The sequence below is a fragment of the Pelodiscus sinensis genome, chromosome 9, assembly GCF_052426305.1.
Source record: "Pelodiscus sinensis isolate ZL-2025 chromosome 9, ASM5242630v1, whole genome shotgun sequence".
Lineage (NCBI taxonomy): Eukaryota > Metazoa > Chordata > Testudines > Trionychidae > Pelodiscus > Pelodiscus sinensis.
This window is the reverse complement of record NC_143060.1, coordinates 64,824,901-64,849,922: the sequence shown is the minus strand read 5'-3', so window position 1 is coordinate 64,849,922 and position 25,022 is coordinate 64,824,901. Positions and strand designations below refer to the sequence as shown.

At 40.2% G+C, this 25,022-nt stretch overlaps 1 protein-coding gene across 1 annotated transcript in view; it reads right to left on the bottom strand.

The window, feature by feature from the left end:
• Window positions 1-3,994: 3,994 nt before the first annotated feature.
• The window catches only part of NUF2 (NUF2 component of NDC80 kinetochore complex), a 30,416-nt gene continuing 9,388 nt past the window's right edge, over window positions 3,995-25,022 (bottom strand). Inside the window, exons 5-14 of the mRNA XM_075936966.2 lie at window positions 22,989-23,050; window positions 21,319-21,416; window positions 18,880-18,953; window positions 16,039-16,135; window positions 14,649-14,711; window positions 12,329-12,466; window positions 10,744-10,884; window positions 8,888-9,063; window positions 6,790-6,925; window positions 3,995-5,467 (exon numbers count right to left, since the gene is read on the bottom strand). Of these exons, the coding sequence (XP_075793081.1) occupies window positions 5,345-5,467; window positions 6,790-6,925; window positions 8,888-9,063; window positions 10,744-10,884; window positions 12,329-12,466; window positions 14,649-14,711; window positions 16,039-16,135; window positions 18,880-18,953; window positions 21,319-21,416; window positions 22,989-23,050 (1,108 nt within the window). The 3' untranslated portion in view covers window positions 3,995-5,344. The remainder of the gene's footprint in view (window positions 5,468-6,789; window positions 6,926-8,887; window positions 9,064-10,743; window positions 10,885-12,328; window positions 12,467-14,648; window positions 14,712-16,038; window positions 16,136-18,879; window positions 18,954-21,318; window positions 21,417-22,988; window positions 23,051-25,022) is intronic.

The window sequence follows — 25,022 nt, the reverse complement described above, 5'->3', positions numbered from 1 at the left end:
TGAAGCACAGCGCAGCAGGTTACTTTTTGATTTTTACAGCTTGAGCTCGGGCCAGATTGTACCCAAATGCACCTTAAAACCTTCTCCTGGATGAAAGATTATCCCATGCAAAGTTTGGTTGCGGCAGCTCTTATAGTGTCCAAGTTATTAGCGCATAAACTTACAAATGTTCTCCTTTATATATTCGATTTGGGGAAAACATGATTAGTCATACATGGCAACTCTTTCCATTCCAGTGGATTTTCAGCAGAAAGTTAAAGAACAACTATTAAATTTAGGTGTTTTTTGTTTAAATCAGCAGTTTGGAATAACTTGTATCAAGAGTTTCAAAAGAGATGACTATAACTTGCTGGCCTGTTAATGTTGATTGTCACTAAGTCTTGAAAAAGAATGAAAGTTAATGTTTTTCCAATATTTAAAAAGGGTAAACCAGAGGAACTTTAATTACAGGCCTGACAGAATGACATCAATCCCAGGCAAGGTAATGGAGTGGCTGATACAGGAATCGATTAATAAAGAATTAAAGGAGAATAACCCAATTAATGTCAATCAGCATAGATTTATGGAAGGTTGATCCTTTTCAACTTGATATCTTTTTGTGATGAGATTACAGGTTTGGTTGATAAAGGTAACAGTGTTGATGTAATATACTTAGACTTCTGTCAGGCATTTGATTTGGTACCGTATGACATTTTGATTAAAAAACTAGAAAGAAAATTAACATGGCACACATTAAATGTGTTCAAGAGCTGGCTAACTGATAGATATCAAAATGTAATTATGAAGGTGGAATCAAACAGGGGTCTTTCTACTGGGTTCTATTTAATATCATTAATGACCTAGAAGCAAACAAAATCACTGAAAGTTTGCAGATCACAAAAAGAACTATGGGAGAAGTAAACAACAGAAAACAGGTCAATGATACATATCACTTGGTAAGCTGGGCTCAGACAAATAATATGCATTTTAATATGGCCAAATGCAGATATATACAGCTAGGAACAGAGAACGATTGTACAACATACGTACACAATAGGGACTATCCTGAGAAGCAGTGACTCAGATTTGGAGGTTGTGGTAGATTATCAGATGAACGTGAGCTCTCCGTGACAGGCTATAGCCAAAAGGGCAAATGCAATCCTTGGATGCATACACAGTGAAATCTGAAGACGGAGCAGAGGGGTTATCTTAGTTCTGTATATAGCACTACGGTGACCACTGCTGGAATTTCTGATGTCCACAATTCAAGAAGGATGTTGATAAATTGGGGCGGATTCAAAGAAGAGCCACAAGAATGATTAAGAACTAGAAAATGTGCTTTATAGCAGGGGTGGGCAAAATACAGCCCAAGAGCCGGATCTGACCCACCATGACCCTGTGGGCTGCTAATGTCCATATCCCAGAGGGATGCTCAGGCAGGCTGTCTACCTGCCACATCCCCGCATGCCACACAAAGCAGCCAGTTGCTGAAGCAAGAATGTCTCCGTAGCCAAACTCCCTCCCAGACACTGCATCCCTCCCCAGCTCACAACCCCTTCCTGCATCCAAATTCCCTCCCAAGCCCTGCACCCTAGTCCCCTGCCCAGAGCTCCCTCCTGCACCCAAACTCCGTCTCAGACACACACCCATTAATATAATAGAAAAGTACAGCCCATGACCATTTACCAAATTCTTAGAATGGCTCCCCCCAGCAAAAAATATTGCCCATCCCTGCATTATGGTGATAGATGAGCTCCTGGAGTCTGTTTAGCTTAGCCAACAAGGTTAAGGGGGAACTGGAGCAGTCTAACTACATTGGGAGCAAATATTTGATAATGGCTTAATCCTACAAAGAAAGGTACAGCCGTATACAACTGCTGGAAGCTGAAGCTAGACAAATTGAGGCTGGAAACAGGGTGAAAGTTTTTATTAGTGAAAGTAATTAACCACTGAAACAATTTACCAAAGGTGGTGGTGGGTTCTCTCCATCACTGAATTTTTAAATCAACTTTGGATGTTGTTCTAAAAGATCTGCTCTAGGACTTTTGAGGAGATGTTTTATGGCCTGTGTGATACAAATCACACTACATTACCACCATGGGCTCTTCTAGTCTTGAATCTATAACTGCTTTGTTGGAGAATGCCTTTAGGACAGCAGATAAGTGCCCAGAGACACATCCCCATCTCTACTGAAGATGGCCCGGAGGGGAATTTTTCATGGACTAATGATCCTGGCAACAAGACTGACTCCTGAAGCGGTACTATTTTTGATCAATGAATCGAAAGGGAATGAGACAATGGATATTCAAGTCCACCTGCTCTGTGGACACACTAATATGGCATAAATGAGAGCTCAGAAAAACACAAATGAATAATATTACCTTCTCAGGTATTGAAGATATGCTCACACACACACACACACACAGACACCAACATGGTCAAATCCTCCAGAGTATTCACTTTCCCCTAAAAACAGCACAATTCTTTTCCCCTGACCAAAAAGCTCCTGCATTTGTGTGACCTCTACTGAACTCTGAAGCTGCATGGGCCCAAAGTTCTCCTCCCTTTCGCTGATATTCAGAGCACATGAAAAAACCATCTCCTCCCCTTTTCCTACTTTGTGGTACACAAACAAGGTTACCTGTCAGGCCTTGCACATTTGTACTATTTTACCTCTTTGGGAACAACATACTTCTACTGATGTGTGTTTCAAGCATTGTAGGTAATTATATAGATATTATCCACTGGTAAGCGTAGCGCATACATATTAAATCTAGATATCAAGATATGTGCCTTGGAACAAAAAAGTTGTTCCATGTACTGCAGGTAGCCATGGCATTAAGCATATTCCAGAATTCTAACCCTGTCTACAAAACTTACACTTGCTACACAGACAAGTCACTTACTTGTGTCTCCATCTCTACATTTGAGACATGGGATTGTACTAATATACATGCCTACCTCTGTGTGATACTTGGGTATGTAACGTGTGGATAAATAAGCAGCACCATGAGGATCATTTTTCAATTGCACCATTGATAATATTAAAATCTTTAATGGTCTCAGAATTTAGCGAAGATGTGGAGCATGTAACAATTATTGGACTGAAAATTATAGTAAGTTATCAATAATTTTTCGAGTGAGTGAATATGTTTAGATCATTAGTTTTCAAATATCCATCTGTGACAGTTATGGAGCGTATGGTAATATGAGAAGTAGTGTTCCTGCAATTTCATACCGTTCTAGATAAAGGTATTTGTGATTTAACAATTAAATGCAGCACTATAAGAATTTTTTATTGTGTGTATGTGAGTATATATACACATATATTAATTGCAATGCAGAAAAACCTAACTATTCAAATTTTCAAGGACCTTAGTTAAGCATCTAATTAAAAAGCTACAATTGTACCATGGAGGTGACAGAATCCATAACCTCCAAAGACCTCTGAGACTTCGGACCGGTGGCTGGGAGCTGCGGGGTCATGCCGCCTCCCACAGCAGCAGGGAGTTGGGAAGTACACCTGCCATCTGATGCAGCAGGCCCCCAAGCTCCCAGCTGCTGGGAGGCAGAGGGACTCTGGAGCTCTGATCCCCATGGATAGAGGGGGCACAAAAGCTCCCAGCCACCCCACAAGCTGTCTAGCCCCTTTCCATTGTATCATGGATATTTTTAGTAAGAGTCTATACAGGTCACGGCTTTCATGAATTTTTCTTTATTGCCCACCACCTGTCCATGATTTTTACTAAAAATACTCATGACAAATCTTTGCCTTACTAATAGCTGATCTGTATTCAGAGATTGTTGAGCATATGCACCACTCCTAGTAACATCATTGGGAACTATGCACTGTCAGCACCTCGAAGTCACCCTAAAAATATAATTTAAAGATACTGGGCCAGAGTTTGAAAGGATATTGCATATATAGGTCTAAAACTACCATAACATTACTAAGATTTCCCCTGTACTTTTTAGTTATATCCATTCCTATGAATATATTGAAACCAATGAGTAATCAAATTTAAGTTTTATTTGTATGGTACACAAAGAGACAGGCTAAAATAAGCAACAAAAATGTTCAAACAGTTCAACTAATGAAAGATTAAGAGTAACATTTTCAAAAATTCTCAAGACCTACTTTCAAAAGCACCAAAGTTAAGTACATTTTACCCAAGACGACTTTACAGTCTGAAAGATCAAGAAAAAGATATTGGGAAAAAACAGATCCTAATTGGAGAAAAGAGAAGTAACAAATGGGTAAACTAATACTTAAAGTCTCAGTCCTAAAGAATTGCAGGGCGCAGGAAAAACAGGAAAAAACAAACAAAAGAAACAGGCTAAAAAGAATGAGATCTGAAGAGAAATTCTGAGTAACTCAAAAGCTCATCTCTTTTACCAACAGAAGTTGGTCCAATAAAAAAAAATACCTCATACACACCTTGTCTCAGGATAAACATAGGTCTAATACAAAACTCAAAAACTAGAAGACTTACACCAAAAAGAGAATGAACAAAGTAGGCTGAAAGAATACAAAGAGAAAAATAAGGCTATCCAAATCTTTACAGCAGCTATTTAAAAGTAGCATTTTATGCTCCCAAAGCAGTCTGGCCAAACATGTTAGAAGAGCAGTTTCAATAGAAATGAACAATGAATATCCAGTCCATGTCAGTTTATTTTTAATGCAGTTGTCTGCCCAAACACAGACTTATCCTCTACAAACACAAATGGGTGGTCAAAACTACACCAAGTCGAGACCATGTATTCAAGTTTCCAGAAACAGACAGAGCAACACCAACTGAAGTTATGTAGCTCCCCAGATAGGACTCTTTCGTCTTGAGGACTTCTTTATTGCTGGACGTTGGGGCAGACCAATGCTGAGTTTCTATAAGAATCCACTCTCCCATCATGACAATCTCAGTAATACTTGTTCCAAAATCAGATGGATATTTAGGTAAGTCAGACTGTGTTTGATATACCTGGAAAATACTAAAACCAAGATCTAAGAAGATACTCCATTCAAACCAAAGCTACTCCAAACTAATATCCTAGGTGTAGTTTCTGCAAAAACTGTAGTTACTCTAAAAGCCAAAGATACATAAAATAGTGGGAGGTTAAGCAAAATAAATTGGTAAACTTACCACTTGAAGAATCAAAACTGAGATAGATAATGCAGACAGGATTTCCAAGTCTATTTTTACCAAGGTTAATCAGTTGACAGTACCAGAGACTGTATATAATATTAAATGTGTTCTGAGATGTTTTTAGAAGAAGCTTCCCACATAAAATGCAATATTTTACATCCAAACAGGAGGATAAATACAATAAGCAGAAGCCAAATGAAACAGCTAGTTCAGGATATCTAAACTCAAAGCATTCTCCTCTTTAGTTCAGCAGTTTTTTCATCTCGTGAGGCTGCATATCTCTCTGCTATCTTTGCCAGAGCTTCATGGTATTTCTCCAAGCCAGCCCTCAGGTTAAGATAGATCTCCTAAAATGAGAAAGTTCATTAGATTCTCCCATCAGCATGATGCCTTACAAAGGACTGAAGAAACAGCAGGACAGATTTTGGGTGAATCAGAGATGCACTCAATTCTGCTCAGGAGTATCCATGGAACAGGAGGGGAAAGGTACAGCAGATGAGCACAGGGATGGGAGAGTAACAGGAACTACCATCTCCTAAAATTCAGAGGAATCAGGCTATTATGCACTCACCATCCAGATTTGCTTGGCTCCCTCAACCACAAGCCTTTCGTACTTCAGAAGGTCTAGAGGAGAGGAATTCCCCACCTTGCCACAAAGCAGTCCTCTCCCCTTCCCAAGCTCTCTGCTCCTTGTAAGGATCACAGGAGGGCCCTGATTCAGCAGACCGTCTATTATCCACATGATTGGAGCTCTCACACAGGATATTATGAAGTCCAAATGTGTTGCTCCATAGCCCCAAAGCAATCCCTTAGTCTACTTCTCCCACAGGACTAAGGGTCACTTGAGAAGAGCCTTGCTCACATGGACTTCAGCTGGCATAGAGTACAAGTCTGCTGCAGGAAGAGTGCCTGTGTTGAAAGGAAGGGGAAGGAGCAGGAGCTGGCTAGTTATATCAGAGCTTTTAAATCAGTTCATGTTGAACCAAATCCAGAACTGTGGGAAAAGTTTAGACAAATCAAAAAAATCCATTTGGGGTTGAACAAAACAAGTCATTCAACCGAAAACATTTGGCAGAGGGATTGTTAAGGGACTGGAGGAAGAGGTGGTCAGGCCCTCCTTAAAACTTTTGCCAGCGCTATGAATTGAGCCTCCGAGTGTCCATTTATAGCCATTGGGCCAGGGAAAGAGTAAGAACGACTCTATGGCCTGCTGGTTAAGGCAAGCCCGAAGGATTTGGTATACTGTACCCATGTTCACGTTCTTGCTCCTATGACTATTTATAATAAGCGGAAGAGCTTCAGCTAGAGAGAGAGAGATGTCCACACCAGAACATCCTATAGCCTAGTGGCTAGGGTGTGCTCCTGCAATGTGGGAGATTGAAATACAAATCCCTTTTTCACGTCAGACAGGTAAGGGAATTCAGCCTAGATCTTCCACAATCCAGGTGAGTGCCCTAACTACTGAGGCTACAGTTCTGAAAGAGTCATCACCTCCTCCCCATCCTGTGGTGTGTGAATAATGCCAGAGTGCTAAAGAAGGTGAAGCTATTTGGCAAATTTATAATCAAATTCAAAGTTTCTGCTCAACTGAAATGGCATTTTTTGGCCAATAAAAACCATTTTGCCCAGCTCTCCTCCCCAGTACTTAACAGAGAAGAATTCTGCTGACCTGTGCTTTCATTTTTTCCTTTTCAGTGTTCTCGTTCAGCTGCTGGACTTTGAACCTTACTTGCTGGATTTCCTTGTGAATCGCTGTCACCTTCTCATAGACGGCCCCTCTCTTCTCCTGAACTCTATTACAATACCTAAAGCGAGAAGGTATGAAATAGTTAGTGGTGAACTAAGCACCTCACCCCAAATTAAATATAAATACCAACATGAATTTCATATTGGATATGAATGTCAAGTGACGTACAAAGTTATAGTTACAGTTATTTGCAAGAGTGAAGAAAAAGCTGTACTTGTAGGATAAATAATGTTTACCTATCCACACGTACAATTTATTTCCATCACACTGACATCAGAAAAGTTGACTCATTCTTAAATACTAGAGCTAGATGGCATCCGGAAACAAAACAAAGGCGTTAACCTAAGTTGTCAAACAGAAATTGCCCAATTGACTCCAACTGAGGTACACCGATGTAAATGAGCTGAGAATCCAGTTCTAAGTGTGTTCCTCCTCTTGAGTGGGCTTTCGTCATACTCTAGAGCAGTGTTCTCAGACTTATTTGATTGCACCCCCATTCTGTGGGGCTATCATTATTTACAAAGCCCCCATGCCACCCAACTCTAAAGGCAAAGTGGAAAGCAGTGGCTGCTGGCCAGGTGCTCAGCTCCGAAGGCAACCCCACCACCAAGAGCAACGCAGAAGGCTGGCATGGTATGGCATTGCCACCCTTACTTCTCCACTGCTGCTGGCAGCAGTGCTGCCTTCACAGCCGGGTACCTGGGCAGCAGTCACCACTCTATCTTGATGCCTCTATCAGATAGCAGCAGCAAAGGACGGGGGGGAAGGGGGGAAGAAGGGGTACTTCAAAGCAGCAGTGCTGCTAAGCTGAGCCAGGGATCAGCTGTGTGGGAGCTGCCGCTCTGAAACCCCAAGGCAACGTTTCAAAGGGGCAGAGCTGATCCCTGGCTCAGCTGTGCAGCGCTGCCCCTTTAAAACGCTGCTTCAGCGTTTCAAAGGGGCAGCACCATGGATCCCGGGTTCCGCGTGGCATGCAGCACAACATGGAGCCTGGAGTCAGTGGGGAACTCCCCCGCCACTGACCCCGGGCTCCATGAGGGCACTGTGGCTTTGAAATTCACAAGAGCCCCTGCTGGGGAATCTTGTACATTTCAAAGCAGACACTCGCGTTCAGCCCAGAGTCAGCAGGACTTCCCGCTGGCCCCAGGCTGCACACAGAGTTCCATATTTCTCCTTTGAAATGTATAAGAGCCTCAGTGGGGGCTCTTGTACATTTCAAAGGAGGAATGCAGAAGTGTCTATAGACTACTCAACTAGTCAATTAACCACAATTTAACATCCTTATTGGTAAGATCAGAGCACTTAGTTAACTTTCCTCATCTAAATGAAGATGATTTCTAAACAACACTGCATACACTTGGCCAATAATCTTCTGTGTCCCTACTGATACTATTGAAGACTATCATGGCCTAGCGTCTCCTAGGTCTTATTGTAAAATCATAGCCCTGTGCTTACAATATTACAGTTTGCCCTCATGGAAAGGATTGTGGTGTTCCAGACCTACCCTTACAACATGCCTTCAGCATCACATTGGAAAGAAGACTGGCTGGGAAGCTTTGATCAAATGACACTTTTCCTTTTGTTTTAGACGTGTCACATTAGGATAATACCCCCCTGAGATACATGGCCCCATTTCCCTGTGGGTCTTGAATGGCTTTGATAATGAGCAAAAGTGGCAAGGGAAATTATGAAAAATTCATGAAAGGCAAATGGGGCTTTGTTGAAGTCTGATGAGTTGGAAAATTATCCCAGTGTGACATTTTCTTTAAAAAGATAAAAGAATCAAGGCTAAGCATTATAAATTGAATTAGTAATACACTGAAAGAGATGCTGTCAAGTCACATTGCAATTATTGATCCAAGTCTCCAAGTGCTTGCCTTCAGCATTACAGGTCTTCACAAAACTGTCCCTGTTCAATTCTCTCTCTACTACTTGTTACATGCTTCTATCAGAGATGTGAATTTTTGTACGTGTACGTTATATAAAGTAGCATCAGCCAGAAATGCAAACTCATCCATACTCAAATACTGTGCGCTTATACTGGTCAACGTCCTCATGTTTCTTATTAATCCTTATTTCAGCGGTAGACAGCTTCTCCCGCTTAGCGCAGACCAATCTCTTTAAGGACATCTCATCTGTTGTGGCGTTCTTCATCTCTAACTGGGCACTCTCAATCTGGTCCTCAAGATTTCTGACCTACAGTATTTTGAAAAAAAATACTGAAAAACAATTCTATAAAAATCACAGAAATGCAGTATCTCTCTATTGGATTGATAGGCAGCCTAGGTTAGTGAGTGGGCTGCAGAAGTAACCTTCCTTCATCTCAGTGGGCCTCAGGATTGTTGTAACCAAGACCATCTCCTAGGATAGAGTAGTTTTGCTAACTGCACTTGAATACCTAGGATAGGGATGTGAGTGACTAATCGACTATCCGATAAGCAAATGCTTATCGGATAGTCAACATGCTAGTCGACTAGTCACTTTATCCTCCCCTTGCTGCCTCTATCAGAAAGAGGTAGCAAAGTGCGGGGGAGAGAAGGAGGTGCTTCAGAGCAGTAGCACCCAGGCTCCATGCAGTGCTGTCGCTTTGAAATGCCACGTGCAGCTTGGGCCAGCAGGGGACTGCTTGAATTCCCTGCTGGCCCCGTGCTCCCCATAGAACTTTCGCCTTTGAAGTGTAGCAATAGCCCGAAGGCTTGAAAGGCAGAGGCTTATCAACTAATTGAATAGTCAATGCAAATTGCATCGACTATTTGATTAGCCAGTTATCTAAATTTAACATCCTAACTTAGGATTTGCAAGATGTACCGACTGAACTGTAGTAGCTCTGTGATTGGATGCAAAGGCAGCACACAGCTCTCACCGTCAATGTTGTGTGCAATCAGCATGCCTCTGCTTTATGTGTGTGTCACTTTAGTAATACCAGTAGGAAAAAAATTACGTAGACAGAAACCAGTGGAATCTGGCAACTAACAGTAAACAAAATTTATCGCAGGCCATACATAGAACCCTGCATGGAACCCACAGACTGTAGGCTGCCCACCACTGTACTATTGAATATTTACTAAAATAGAACTTTATTCATTTTGATAGTCTGAAAACCCAGTTAATTCTTCCCAGCAATCAGTTAACATACTTTGTAAATATTTAACAGGTCAGGCTTGGTGGATCACACCACTTAGACTTCCAATACTTACTGCATATACTACTGTACCTTATGTTGGACAAATAATCAAAACTTTACTAAGTTTTGCCAAAAAATGAATAGTGAGGTAGCTATTTTTATTTTTGCTTACTACTCTGTCATTCTCCAAAACTGCTGGTTCTAATTAGTAACATAACTTACCAACAAATAACCCTCTATAAAAAGAAAAGATAGTTCATGCTATTTTGGCTTATATTTCTACAGTAATAAGTGCTTCAATTTTATGACAACACATTTACAGGAGTTTGTCCTTAATTCAAAACTTTCTCTCCTATCCACTGATGTGCTATGGGAAATTATTATACTCCACCCCAACTGTTGGTGCATATTGGTGGTGCTGATGATAAACAGCTCTGAAGCAGCTTGGGATCCTTTGGGAGAAGTGAAACTATTGAAATGGAAGATGATGATTAAAAAAATAGATATAGGGCTGGCTATTATGTCTAGATGCTAGAAGGCACTGTGCTTTGGATTGAAATATATTCTACTTTTGCAAATATCACTTGTCAACTGTTGCATAATAGTTGGGGGGGGTTAGATTCACATTCTAATATTTTTGCTTAGGGTAACAGGGAGCAGCACTTGCATTAAATTAAAACCTGGTACTTATTTGAGAGCAGTTTATTTCTTACATGAAGTTAGAGGGGGGCACACAAGTAAATAATACAAACCTCTGCTGAGATATTGGCCATCTTCTCCACATTTGCTCCTTGGCTTTGCATTTTCTTTTGGTATAATTGCACCTCCAGTTGACATGATGGCAGGATCTCAACTAGGTCTCGATAACTTTCATACTTCTCAATTATTTCTTGCTTTACAAAGAACAAGAAAAAGCTATTTACTTAAATAAATGAGTGAAACGTGGTTTCAATTATGTCCTGCAGCAATGCATATTTACTCTTGTGACTAATGTATGGATGTAAACTGAAATAAAAGAAATCAAGTAACTTCAAAATTGTTGCTGAAAGGGAGTAAATTTTGAGTTTGCCTACAAGATTATGCATCAGGGAGTGGGGGATGGGGAAGACAAGGATGATACTAAGTGCTGTACTCAATCAAACCTTCTGCTATAAAGAAATAAATGTGTCTATTCAATATGCTACAATGCCTGTTGGGAAAAAGAACATAAATTATACAATGGAAAATTCTACATCAGTAGAAGTTCATTTATGTTCACGTGCCTAGCATTACACAGGGATGTTTGATTCAAGTCAGATGGTAATAACGTCACACCTCAAAGAGTACAAGAAGAGAGAGCAATCTAAAGAGCAAATGATGAGCTTCACTGATGCAAAGATGTATCAGTATGCTCACAAGACACAGCCAAACATGAACCTTCTGTCTGCAAGATTTGAACTTTATATATGCTGTCTGATCTTTCTCTGCCTACTATTTTACCAGAAACTAAAGACACGGGTATATAAAGTTAGAGGAACATTTTCCTTTATTTCTCTTATTTAATTTGTGCATTTCAAAAATTATAAATTGAGAGGGGTTCCAATGTTGCCCCTAAAGAGCCATTTCATTTCCTTTTGTTTGTCATGACTCTTCAGACATCAGCAGGAATGAAAACATTTAAGAATCCAAAGAAGCAATTAGAAAACCACAAATTAGAGAGGGGACTCAGGGATGCTTAGTTCCTGAAGACACATTGCCTTTTTTGCAGTTTACTAAGATTTCAAGTTGATTGTGTACCTCAAATTATCTGCTTCCTTCTAATGTACCTTCTCCATTTTAACTGGAGTGAACCTATATCAGATGATTTTGGAATTAGATTGCAATTTTGGGATAAAGTGTTCCCAGAAAGAAGAAAGCAAGCCTCCAGAGTCAGAACTACTGAGTGAGAACCAAGGTAATCCTGGGCCTGGGAAGAGCTATCAAAACACAGCCAGCCATACTTGGTAGAATAAGGATGCAGTCAGCTGGACAGGTTCAAGGGACCCAACATTTCTGAGCTTAGTATTAAAGACGGAACAATCATCAGTAGCACCTATGATCCTATGCTTAAAAAGCCTTTTTGAGCCCATGTGTTACTACACCTCTGTAAATATCAGCTGTTTTCTTTCATTATAAACAAAATTATTAAATCCCTTGCTTGTCACCTATTACTGATTTTTGTAAACTGGTGCACTAGCAGCTCTCTATATTATGCCAGAAGATGGAGTCCCATCATTACTCATGTCTTGCCCATCACAGAGGGGAATTTAATAGACCGTGTAAGGACAGAACAGGCATAATACAGTAATCAAGACTCACCTTGGTTTTCTTGAGTCTTTGGACAGTCTCCTTCATATGTTCTTTGTAATTCTTCAGTTCCTCTGGAGACTCTACAATTTTTGATTTCAGTTCCTCTTGTTCTTCTTTCAAAGTAGCCATTGTCACTTTTAGCTGGTTCTAATGAGCAAGACAGTTAAAATATATGGCTGATATCTCTGTTTTACTTAATGTTAATAATGCTGCAAATGATTGTCTTCTGATGAGTTAAACAGAATGGAGAAGAGAAGTTCTGTGAGGAAGGGCTTTGCAATGAGCATCTTGTGCAGGATAGCATTCTACTGCTATCTAGCCAAACTGTTCTATAGCACAATATTTTTCTTTTAGTATTTGTTTTAAAAGAAAAATTCTATTAAATTCTCTTAAGAATGTTACAGTTGCCAAGTAAAGCATTCAGGTCAGAAAATGACAAAATTAAGGCTGCCTTAATTCTGCTAACTGATGTATGTGCATTATGGTACAATTGTGAGTTACATGACCACTTATTTTTGCTACATTCATGCTTGCTGCGAGCATTCTCGCCAATAAAATTCACTACCCAAATGCTAATGAATAAGAGATCACAAATACCAGCAGAACTAAAATGCCAGCCGTATTCACAAGAATATTCGTATTTTTTTCCGCCGTTCGCCCAGTTCTACTCCTGGCCAATATCCTCCCACTCTTATAAAATAGATAACATCTGAGAAGATAAGGGTTATTTCCAAGAATTTAGGGAATGCCCTGTTTCCCCCACTAGAGTGTTTTCACATTACTGGAAGACATAAAAGGTGATAGAGCTATTACATCAAGAACTGATTACTTTAAAAGGATGTCACTGTTCTATAGCTGGGCATTCAAACAAGGAATTTCCAAAGTTGGAATATTCAGCCTCAAATCTATCCTTTTATTTACATGAAATAGTACAGTCTTTAGTTATGGAATCATTTATTATTTACTGTAACACAATATACAGTTTTTCTACAACTTTAGATGCTAGCAGTATTTCCACCATGCATGCTTACACAACTTTAAGTGTTATAATGGTCCAGTATCTTTTTTTGATTTAGGACACCTCAACACCTATATGTTTTTCTTTCCAAAGACAAACAGAAGCAAGGCACAATGAGAATAATATATCCCAGACACATTACAGGATCATTAAGAAGGAGCTCAGCTTCATTTGACTTGCAACATACAAAATAGGCATCATACCAACTGAACTATGCATACATAAAGTGTCACTTTCAAAGGTTCATGATTTGATCACGTTAAAAGCCAATTTTCAAATGCTTAAAGGACCTTTCCATGGGGCTTCTTGTGTACCAAATTTCAACTTTACGTCTCCAGCTGTCAGAATAATTACAGCAGTTCACATAGTTGTAAAATTGTTTTTTATAGTCTACCCCTCCTTCCCCCACACTCTGATGGCTGAAATCTTAATTCAGCTTGCCCACAGTATTACTTCTGGGAAGACACCAAGCTTGCATAACTTCAGACAAGCTGAAAATAGGAACTTGGAAAGGAAGTTGTACAGCTTTTACTATACTACTACAGTTGAAATGCTACAAAACCTCTTGTCTGGGCACAGTTATAAAGATGCTTATATAAGTACAGTGATTCCTGTAAGAGAAAAAGAATAAGCCAAATTGTTATTAGCGCCCTTATTCCAATATAACTGCAACCACGTTCTCTACTGGTATAATTATTTTGGTACATAAATGGCTCATCCTTAACTGAAATAGCTAAACCAGTACAAAAACTGTTTAGACCAGGAGTTAGAACATTAAGGCAGGTCTACACAACAGTATTATTTTGGAATAACTGGCGTTATTCTGAAATAACAAAGTTCGTGTCTACACCCAAACAGTAATTTTGACATAATGTTGAAATAATGTCGAGCCAGAGGACTTCTTACTCCGACTCCTGTAACCCTCATTTAACGAGGCATAAGGGAAGTCAGAGGAAGAATGCTCTCTCTTGGACTTCCTGCTGTATAGACAGCGCCAAAAGCTGAAATAAGCTATTTCAACTTAAGCTACTCGATTGACATAGCTCAAGTTGCATAGCTTATTTTGGCTTTAGCCCTACTGTGTAGACGTGCCCTCTGCTACAAGAGCTGGAGTCGCATATATATGAAAACCAAACTCTATTCTTTCCGTGAAATACAAACATAGAAGAGGTTTTTAAAATGTAAACTAATTTAATTGTCTGAGCCATTCACACTGTGCATAGCTAGCAAAAGTCAAGCAGAAAAATGTGACACTATTTTATAACAAGCTCCATCACTGTCCAGATCCCACTTAAATTGAGTTATACTTACCAGACTTCGGGTTCTCTCTGCGACTTCTGCTTTCTTTTGGGAAGTCACTTCTTGCAACGCTGTCTAATCAAGAGAACAATTGTTTGACAGTTCAAAGGGGAGGACTATCAGTATGGCTTCTGGTTTTATATTTGAACTTTTACTACAGAGTAGAGACTACTGAAAAAAGCAGTTGCCAGCTACCTGCACAACTATCCTTTCTCAGGGCCCAGTGAGTGTAACCCTACAGCAGTCAGGCCATGGTTGGGATTCCAGCGTTCACCCACTCTTGGACAAGAATCTGGGTTACAGCCCCGAAGTACCAACCATAACTAATTCAACAAGTCCAGCTAGAGTTTGGACCTGGCCGTTAGTGCATCTGGGAGTCATTACTATTGATTTATGCAGCAAGACCACACCTTCTCAAGCAGTACTGTTGAATATTAGCAGGGGTACAGCTTTCAGAAACATTGGTTACAAATTTTAAAAAGGGGGAGACCTAACTGCATGGATCTTGCCTTAATCACTTCTGGCCTAGATGCTTAGGCCCTTCTTAGAGAGAACATGCCTGTCTATAGTTCCTACTTCTTCCCCTGACCATCTATGTGGGCATGCTGACCACTTTCCCCCTCCCTTTCTCTTAGGGGCATCTTTTAACCAATCAGCATCTTTTTATCTTTAGCATGTGCTAGTGATAGCCCCCCAGTATTCTCAGTTGCTTTGAAGGTGCATAGCTGCTGTTTTCTTATGTCTGAGGGTGTCTACACTGCCATACAAGAACAAATAGCAACGTGGGTAAACACACCTGTGCTGGCATGGCTATAAAAGCCATGCAGATGAGGCAGCAAAGGTTTGAATAAATCCCCAGAGACCCTGGTGTGCTTGTACAATCCTTGCTGTCACTTCTTCACTACTATTTTTAGGCATGCTAGCACAGATAAAACTAGTACAGGAACTGCTACCTGAGCTGCCGTTATTCCTCAGACTCCATTGCAGACATACCATTAAGTCCCTATTTCCTACACAGATCTGATTTAATTTAATCCTTTGAGTTCAGGTAGGCAGCAACACAAAATTAAACAGGGAAACAGTCACAAAATATTCTTTATAATGCAGATCTCAGTTCATCACACAAGCAGTGTGTTCCTATAATGAAAAACAGACTATATTTCACATACTGCTTCTGATCTCGCTAGACACAGCTGTTAGCTTCATTCTCTCATAGGTATAAGCACACGTTAATACTAGGGAGTATCACAGGACTCAACCAGGACAGATGTAACTTTACTTTACGTTGGAAACGTCCCCTCAAATTTTCATGAGATAAATCCCAAGACATAATAAATTCCCAAAAGCAAATGTCACAATAGTTATATTTTGTAACAGAACATCAGAGACAAATAGGGCATACCGTTTTTCGACGATAGTCCTGGTTTAGTACTTGCTGCAGTTCTTGAATATCATCAGACAGCTGCTTGAACTCTGCTTGCTGCTCTACTGGAATTGTGCTAAACACAAAGATATGACGTTTGATCTTGTTAGTGCACACCAGGTGTCAGTGAGTTAAGAGCTGTGTAGTACAGGCAGAAAGACATTTTCCTGACTCAAAGGGTCTTACAATCAGCTACACACAGTGACCTGGTTAACCGGCTGAAGACTTAAATCTCACCTAGTTTTCCTTTGGTGGGATATTATTGAAAGCTTTCATAGCTAAAATGTGATTTAAGGAAAGATTTAAGAAAAGAGGGAGCAAAAGAAGAGAGCTGTAAGTTTAAGATGCAACATGGAAGAAAGTGCAAAAACAAAAGTGAGAGAATGAGACAATGACGCAAAGAGCTATCCAGATATTTGAATTATATAATGTAATTATTATTATTGTAGCAAGAGCTTAAAGTGGTAGACTTAAAGCACAAGGCTAAATTCTTGAGGACCAGAAAACTCCTCTTAGTTTTCAAATTGGTCTAGGAAATTAGCAAATAAGAACCAGAAGTGCCTATGGATAGGGGAAAAAAAGAAAATGGTACACAGAAATGGGGAGTTGGACAAATGAGAATGGGCCAGAAAACATGAGTAAAGGAGGCAGCTAACCCCATCAAGGAAGCCAGAAGCAGTCATGTAATTGTAACCGAGACTTGAGAAATATTAGTCTGAGACATGTTTAAAATAGGATCTTCCATCTTTAACATACTTTTAGTTAAAACAACCTAAATTTGGAACTGGTGACTGGTAGTGGATCAAGTCACCTACGAGGCATGCCACAGAGAAAAAACTGACCTGTAGTCCATAATGGTGACAAAGTATAGTGATAGTACTTGAGTGCTTTGCCAAAGGAATGGACATGAATGAGGGAGCCTCATCTCATGAGCTAGAAGCTAAAGAAGGGCTGGAAGAAAGGGAAAGTACATGGAACAAGAAGAGTGCAGACTTCCTTAAATATACAAAGGGAGTAAGAAAGACAAGGGAGCAAAAAGAATACAAAATCAAGAGAAGTAACATTCAACAAAGAAGTAAAGCTGAATATAGTCTTAAAGATGCAGAGAAGAACACTGAAAACTTTATGCAGGATAGCTATTTAGCTTTGTTAGTGCTTTGCAAACACTAATCTAATTAGCCATCAACATCTCCTGCAAGGGAAGTAAGTCCCCTTTCAGGCGAGCAGATGCATACACTGCTGGCTAGACCTGTAGTGCTCTCTCCAACAGCTACCCAACAATGCAGCTGCAGACCAGATGTTCTGATTTGGCTCCCCTTCCTCCGCATACTGCAGTTTGAGAAAAAAGCTGGTTCAGAGAACACAAGCAGCAAAGACTAACCTCCATAGTAAATATAACTATTATACAGAAGGTAAATGGAGACAGGGCTGGCAAAGGTTACACAGAATTCCACTTCCTAGTCAATATTCCTCTGCTTGTATATCCAACAGTCACGCTGGCCATCAGCCAACAGGAGGTCACATTTAGCTGGTTACCCACCATGAACCCTAAGTTCTGAAAAGGACTTTAAGCTGCTTTAAAAGTATATCCACATACACATATATACATATCCATATATATTATATATAAAAAAAACCTACTCATCCGGCTCCTACTAACTTTAGGAGCCAGGGCGGGGCAGGGGGCAGGCAGCCCGGCTCAGTCCCTGCTCGCACCAGATCAGGGACCAAATCCCCCTGTGGTTCTGCAACTTAAAACCCAGTAGGAGCCAAAGGGCATTCTGCTCCTCAGTTCCTACCACCTTTTAAATTGCAGAGCCGCAGTGAGGTTTGGTCCCAGCACGAGCCAGGACTGACCGGGGCTGCCTTCCGCTATTGAGTAATCAAGTAGTCAATAAAAATTCTATCAACTACTCAATTACTAAAATAACTTCAATTTAACATTCCTGCTCAGAGCAACCACCAGAAAAAAAGTCCTGGGAAAAGTTTTATGTTTGGCGAATTATAATTATGGGCTAGATAATCAAAAGTCCATAGGATAGGCCCTAGGTACAAGAGAGTCCCTTCCTCCCTCCACAGCTCTGAAACATTTCACCAATAGAAGGAGACAGGAAAAACTTAAACAACAACAAATGCTCTGGGAGAACTTTAAAGACCAACAAAACATGTAAATGGTGGTATGAGCTTTCGTGGGCACAGCCCACTTCTTCACATGACTGGAGTGTTGGAAGTTCAGAACCAAGTTCTCTACCAAGTTCTGGACTTCCAACACTGCAGTCATCTGAAGAAGTGGGCTGTGCCCACGAAAGCTCACGATACCATCTACATGTTTTGTTGGTCTTTAAAGTGCTACCAGACTATTTGTTATTTTTTAAGTTTTTCCTGTTACAGACTAACTCGGCTACCTCTCTGAAACAGAAGGCAGGTCAGTTCAGGAAGCAGGACTTTCACAGGAGCTAGACCTCAACTATGGAAATAAAAACTGATCGTCTGTCTCATTTCAGAATTAAATGTAAACTTATCTTTTGGCTTTTCCTTCAATTACTTCACATAGAAAAATAAGTCAATTTAAAAACTTACTCAAGGTATTTCTCCTATACCCTGGAAGGAAAAAAGATATTTATTTCTATCTTTAAACAGATGGAAGATTCTCAGACACTGATACATCCATATAGTGACTTGACGGATATAGAAAAGTCAGACACCAGCCACATCACTTCTGTCCTAAGACAACAGCTTAATCATTCCCCGTGAGAGAATTGTACATGTGCGTCATAACTGCAAAAGCCAGGGATGTGAATTACTTGAGCCTGTACTCACTCAAGTTTCTCTAGCTTCACTGCTGCCTCCTGATTTGCTGTCTGCAGTTGCTGTATTTTTTCCATGGCTGATTTCTGTAAATTAAAGATTAAGGTATTTTAATGATTAGTTGGCATAATATGGGAGCACAGAGATTTATAAGCAACCTACAATATGTCAATATGTTCCTCACACAACCAGGTTGGTCCTACATACTCTGTTTGTACTGCCGACATACACAGTTGAGATAATTGCTGGTAGTTCTAGCATCATCGTTTTCTGCTTAGTTAGTGTTACCTCTCACGCTCCCCTCAACGGAAAAGTTTTCCAAGTGTCCATGTCTTTGCTCCCTGTGCTTGAATATTTAACAAGATACTAGAGGGAGGGAAGCAGTTGCTAGGCCTAAAAATTGATTCAACAATTACCCTGTACGAAAGCCCTTATTTAAAGATTCCAGTATGCATGTTTATTTCCAGAAACATCCAAATATTCAATGTAATGTGCAAAAGAAAAACAAGTACATGGATAGGCAGGAGGTCTGGTTGATATCAAGCTACAAGGATGGAAATATTCAAATATGGATTATAACAAACTGCAGTTATGTGGCAAGTAGCGTTCTTTAAGAGTCTATCACCTACCGAAATCCTCATTCTGCCCGGTAAGAAATGTGATTTTTAGCCATGCATTTAGCAAAAGTATGTCACCAATGTCTGTTACTTCAATCCTGGGCCTCTCAAGAGCCAAAGACCCTTTGTGAAAGTTATGAGATCCAGGATTCACCTCAGAACCAGTAGAAAAGCAATACACGGTTCATGTTCATTATCTTAGCTCGTAAGGCATTCAACACAATAGAAATAACCAAGTTTTGAGCAAAGACATTCCCCTTTCATTTCTTCACAGTGGTTTTCGGAAAGCCATTATTCAGCAAAAGCTTCATTGAAAGGGTAGGTCTTAGTTTTTTATCTGCATGCATTTAGGTTTGGGCTCAATTAAGTTACCCAAGCAGTGTCAGCTGAAAGCAAGACTTTAAGTGCCCAAATCTAACCCAGCTGCATCACCCCAGCAGAATGCATCTGTCAAAATATTGCCAATGAGGCAGTCTCCCTAGCAGCTGAGCTCTAACCAGTTGTGGCCTTGCAGAATATCACTAGGACTTTAAATTCAGATTGGAAATGAAGGGAAAACCAGAGGAGAGTTCATGGAACACTAGTGTGAGACAATCGCATCAGGTTTATTGGCCAGGATGCAGAGACCTGTGTGCTCCAACACCTGAAGAGACCTGTGTGCTCCAACACCTGAATTTTCCAGGCACTGATCAGATTCAACACCAAGTACAGCAGGTCGAGTAGTGTACCTGGAGGTGATCAAAGTGTACATCATCCAAACCAGATCATCATCTAACAGGAAACACTGTAATAGCCTTCCATCTTCTACAGGTCAGAGGCATATCTTGCTACTCTAAGTGTCTAGATATAACAAGGAGACTGGTGTGAAGCTAAGGCTTCATACTATGTGTTCTAAAACATTCATTCGGTGGTAAGGTAAGAGAATAGGAAAATTTCTAACATCTCCTTCCTAACATCTTTCCTAGACTGCTGTCTTTCCTAGACTGATTTTGACCCAGTTTGTCCTTTATTCAAACTGTTTATTTCTTCCAGACACTGAGGCAAGCTTAAACGGGCCTACATGAAAATTCCAATTGACACGTTTCCTCAGAGAACCACACCAAAGTGTCTCAAACTATTTACCAGGACCCCGTGTTTGATCAGAACTTATAGTACAATGACACAATAAGACTTGGCTGTATTCAACTGGTACTCTTAGGTGATGCCTTTCCAACAGCTTAAAAAAATAAAAGTAAGATTTCTGCCTGCCCTATAAACAGTTAAATGTTCTCCATAGCATGTAGACAACAGTTATCTGGCATTCCTTTCTTTCCTTCAAAATCTCTGTCTTACAGAAAGAAGGTGCTACAGCCCCTTTGAAAAAAGTTGTAACACATGATGGACTCGTGCAATTTACAAATCCGTACTTAAGCCTGCACACTTCCAAATATAAATTACTACGGTAGACTTCCGATAATCCGGATCCTTTGGAACCTAGGTGGTGCCGGATTATCGGATATGCTGGACTATCAGTAGTTACTATAAACCACACTTTATATACAGTATGTACTGTATATAAAGTGTTTTGAATCCTTTTTATTGTACATACTTATACAATATACTGTAATGTTTTAGTTATTTTAACCCTTTTTTACCCTTTTCGCTCGGTTCAGCTGCTGCTGCTGATGCCTTGTGACTCATTTTTTGCCGAAGCTCACTCACTAGGCTCTTGCCATTTTGATGCCGGACTATCAGGAGTGCCATACAATTGGATGCCGGACTATTGGAGTTTTACTGTAATTATATTTTGATGGTCTTATTTGAGCTTTTTCTTACAAACTATACATAATCTTACATAAGTCCACTGGAATTCCATGTAGATCTCTCGGCGTGATTCTCGGAAGTGAATAAAATTAATAATGCCACTCAAGAAACGAGCTGTCCGTTTTACTTCTAAAAGAGAGAAACAGCATAGAACAATGAGTGTTTTGGTGTCTATATGCCCTATAACTAGGGAGCTTGAGCACAGCAAAACTCATACAGCTAAACAGAGACAAAGACTGAATGAAAAGTGCCATGTTAGAAATAACTCAGGATAGTTTTCTGTTACAAATGTACTATACTCCAAAGAGAGTTATGAGGTTAATTTATCTATGTTGCCTTCGAAAAGAATTTCTTACAGATTTTCATTGCCAGGTGTTTTTTTTTGGGGGGGGGGGGGGGTAGAGAAGGGAAATATTTTAAGAGATACCCATCACTGAACCAAATCATCATCAGTCATTGAATGTACTTAAATTGATATAATTAAACAGGGAGAGGTAGAAATCAACTTCCTTAATTGATTATTTATATAATCAATTTCTTTATTAAATTGAAAAAAGTCTTTCCTGAATGGCCTGTGCCACACGTGAACTGCAACAGTGTGTTGGCAAGACAGTGGAAGAAAGGAAGAAATACAAGTATTTTCTATAGAAATATTTCCCCCAGGAAATCCACAAAATTGAGTTCCAGTCCTGTCACCTACTCAAAACTATTTCTATGTTTTAGGAATAACTATCTACTATATATTTGAGAGAGTTTTTCTGTACATTAAGTTGGTCTGTTCAAGAACTCCTCCTAAACAGTAAAAGCAAGGACCATCCAATTCAGTATGCAGCTGCCTCTTATCATAACATAAGCAAGGTAAAGGTTTGGTTATGCCAGGAAAATGGGATGTGCCTGAAATGGTATTTCTGTCTCTTTTCTGTATAGTTTTATGAGACGCATCACCAGGCAGGGGAACCCAAGCCTCCCTCCCCCAGACATCCCTTAGAGAGGGCTAAAGGTGATTAAAAGCTCTCCAGTCTCCCCCACACTGATTCATGCAAGAACATTGCTGGCTGTTCCCCTTCATCAGGGAGCAAAGGTGCAGTTTGCTGAATTCCTCATTCTGACTGGGGAGCGCAGGGGGCAGACGAACCTGAACCTACTCCAACTCCCAGCAGTGCATGCTGGAGCTGCAACAGCCATGTAGAGGTGCTTCTCACCTGGCCCAAATATGCTGCAGTGAAAGAGAGCTGAGGTAGTCCTCTCTCCCCAGGGCAGCCTGCATACTGACCCCTACTTTCCCAGCCGCACTCCAGAGCAATGATTTAAATGACAAAAAGCCAAGATTGGGTTAAGGATCTGAGCAACGCTGGCTAAATCTTCTAGTAACCCCCATATATTGGTAAATTACTTGAAAACATCAGATTACTATCTATCCTAGCAGCAAGATGGAACTGCAATGTTTTGCAAAAGAGCAGAAATGTATTAATTAATTAACATTAACTGGATTGGCTAAAGCATTGGAAGAACTGTTTAATGAATTGCTCTTCTCTGCAAGCCAGTGTGGTTCAAAAGGCAGATGCTGTCTCCACTACATCACAATTGTCTACCTCAGCATAGAAAGAAAAACCCAAGAGCCTTCAAAGATATTTCATAGAAATGTCCCAGGCATCACATAAGCATGTGGAAACATAGATGGAGTAACAAATGCTTGCTTACTCGGATTTATGACATCAGCAATCTGGAAGTCATTAACACGGCAGACTGGAAGGAAACGCTCCCTGTGGGAATTAAAAAAGATACTGAGTGTTACTAGCTCTGTGAACAAGTCTACTTCAAATGGACACTATAGTAGTTTTGCTCTACATAAATCCAGAATAGCTGCAGAAGAGTCTGACTGTATCCTGGTACTGTACATAACGTTGAACAGACTCGGCAGAACAAACCCCTGAATAGCATTTTAGTAGTACTGAATTCACGAGCTAGTATTATAGATCTTGAGGTGTTATAGTGCCATGAAGAAGCTTTTTTTAAAGTTACTTTTCACAGGACACTTTCATTTCAAGCATGTTAGTGGGAAATATCAAGCCATGCACTATGAGATGCTAGCCATGTTTATGCAAATAATTGAAGGAAAAACTTCCATTCACATTTTATTTTGTGGGATTATTTTCTTTAAAAAAAAAAATAGATAACTTATTTAAAACCAGTAGGTTTCTCAGTAAATTTACAGTCAGTTTTCTCAAACTTCTGCTGTAGTCAAGTGTCTTTAGTTAGATTCTGTTGCAGCACGCTGCAGGGACAAAACATCTGGCTTTATACATCTGGGCTGTTTGTTAGTGCAGCAGAAGAAGAAAGATTTTTCACTACTTCTTCCATGGACTGACATGCAAGAAACACAGTATTTTTCAGATCCGGAAAACTTCCTGTACTAGCCTACCAAATCTGAAAAATGTCCTTCACATTCTGGTCAACTAAGGGCTTGTCTACTTACTTCATGCCAAGCGGAGGTATAAATCTATCCTAAACTAGCCTGCCATGCACCAAGCAACCATGCAGGCACTGCTGTAACTCACTAAAAGTTCCATAGAGTCCTTAGATCTATTAGGGACGTTGGAGTGTAACCGACTAACCATTTAACCAATAAGCTACTGCTTATCGGTTAATAGTGCCAGTTACACTCAGCAGGTTCCTGGGCAGGCGGCCTCACTGCGGCAGGGAAGCCACCTCCCTGGGAATGGTGCTGGAGGCCCTGCTCCTGGGGAGGCTTTGCTGAAGGCTCTACCGTAGAAAACTTATTTGAGCTTTATACTGCAGATCTCACAGCGCGTAACTGCTGAGATTTTCAGTGGTTACACAGTTACCTATTTAACCTATTTAACATCCCTAAGATCTACCACGACTGGTACAGGAACAGATTAAAGTGAATTAGGGAAATTTTAGTGATCTACAGCAGGACCACATGGACCCTTAGGGAGAAGCAGATTAAAGCAGGGTTAACATTCACCCCAGTTTGTGTAGACAAGCCCCAAGAAGATCTGCAATATGCAGCATGTTAATTTTAAATTGCGTTTTTGCTAAGATTGTCCTCAAACCCTGATCCACTTTAGACCTTTGCATCATTCACCAATCACACCCTGCACAGTGAAACAGGGAATGGTCTGGCAGGAAAAAAAATAATGTATGTAAATACATAAGGCGGCAAATACCATGGAGCAATTTACAACCTTGAAGTTCTTATTGTTGCTTTCCATATTACAGGTTGAACCTCTAGTCTAGAGCCATTAGGAACTGACTGGTGCCGAACCAGAGAATATGCTGAACCACAGGAGGTCAATGTTATCTAGCAGCATTATCAACACTTCCACTGCTTGCTGGGCTCTTAGAAAACATTTAGGAGTAAATTAGAGCTAAATAACAGCACAGAACACTGAGAGCCAGGATTGGTGGCTATAAACAAATTTTACAGGACCTCAGGTACATAGTTACATCTATGTGAAGTGGACATCCAGCTAACTAAAATCATGCCAGACGACGGATGTTGCTGGACCAGAGTGAGCCAGACTAGAGAGGTTCAAACTGTAGTATACTTTTAGTAAATGCTGAGTTGTATAGGGCACTTCCTTTCTTCTGAGGAATGTCACATTACAAGAAAACAGTGCAAAACGGAAGAATGCATTTAATTTCCTTTCTTTTCAACATAGTACACCCTTCCTTCTCTCTGAAAAATAAATTAAAACTTCTATATAGTGT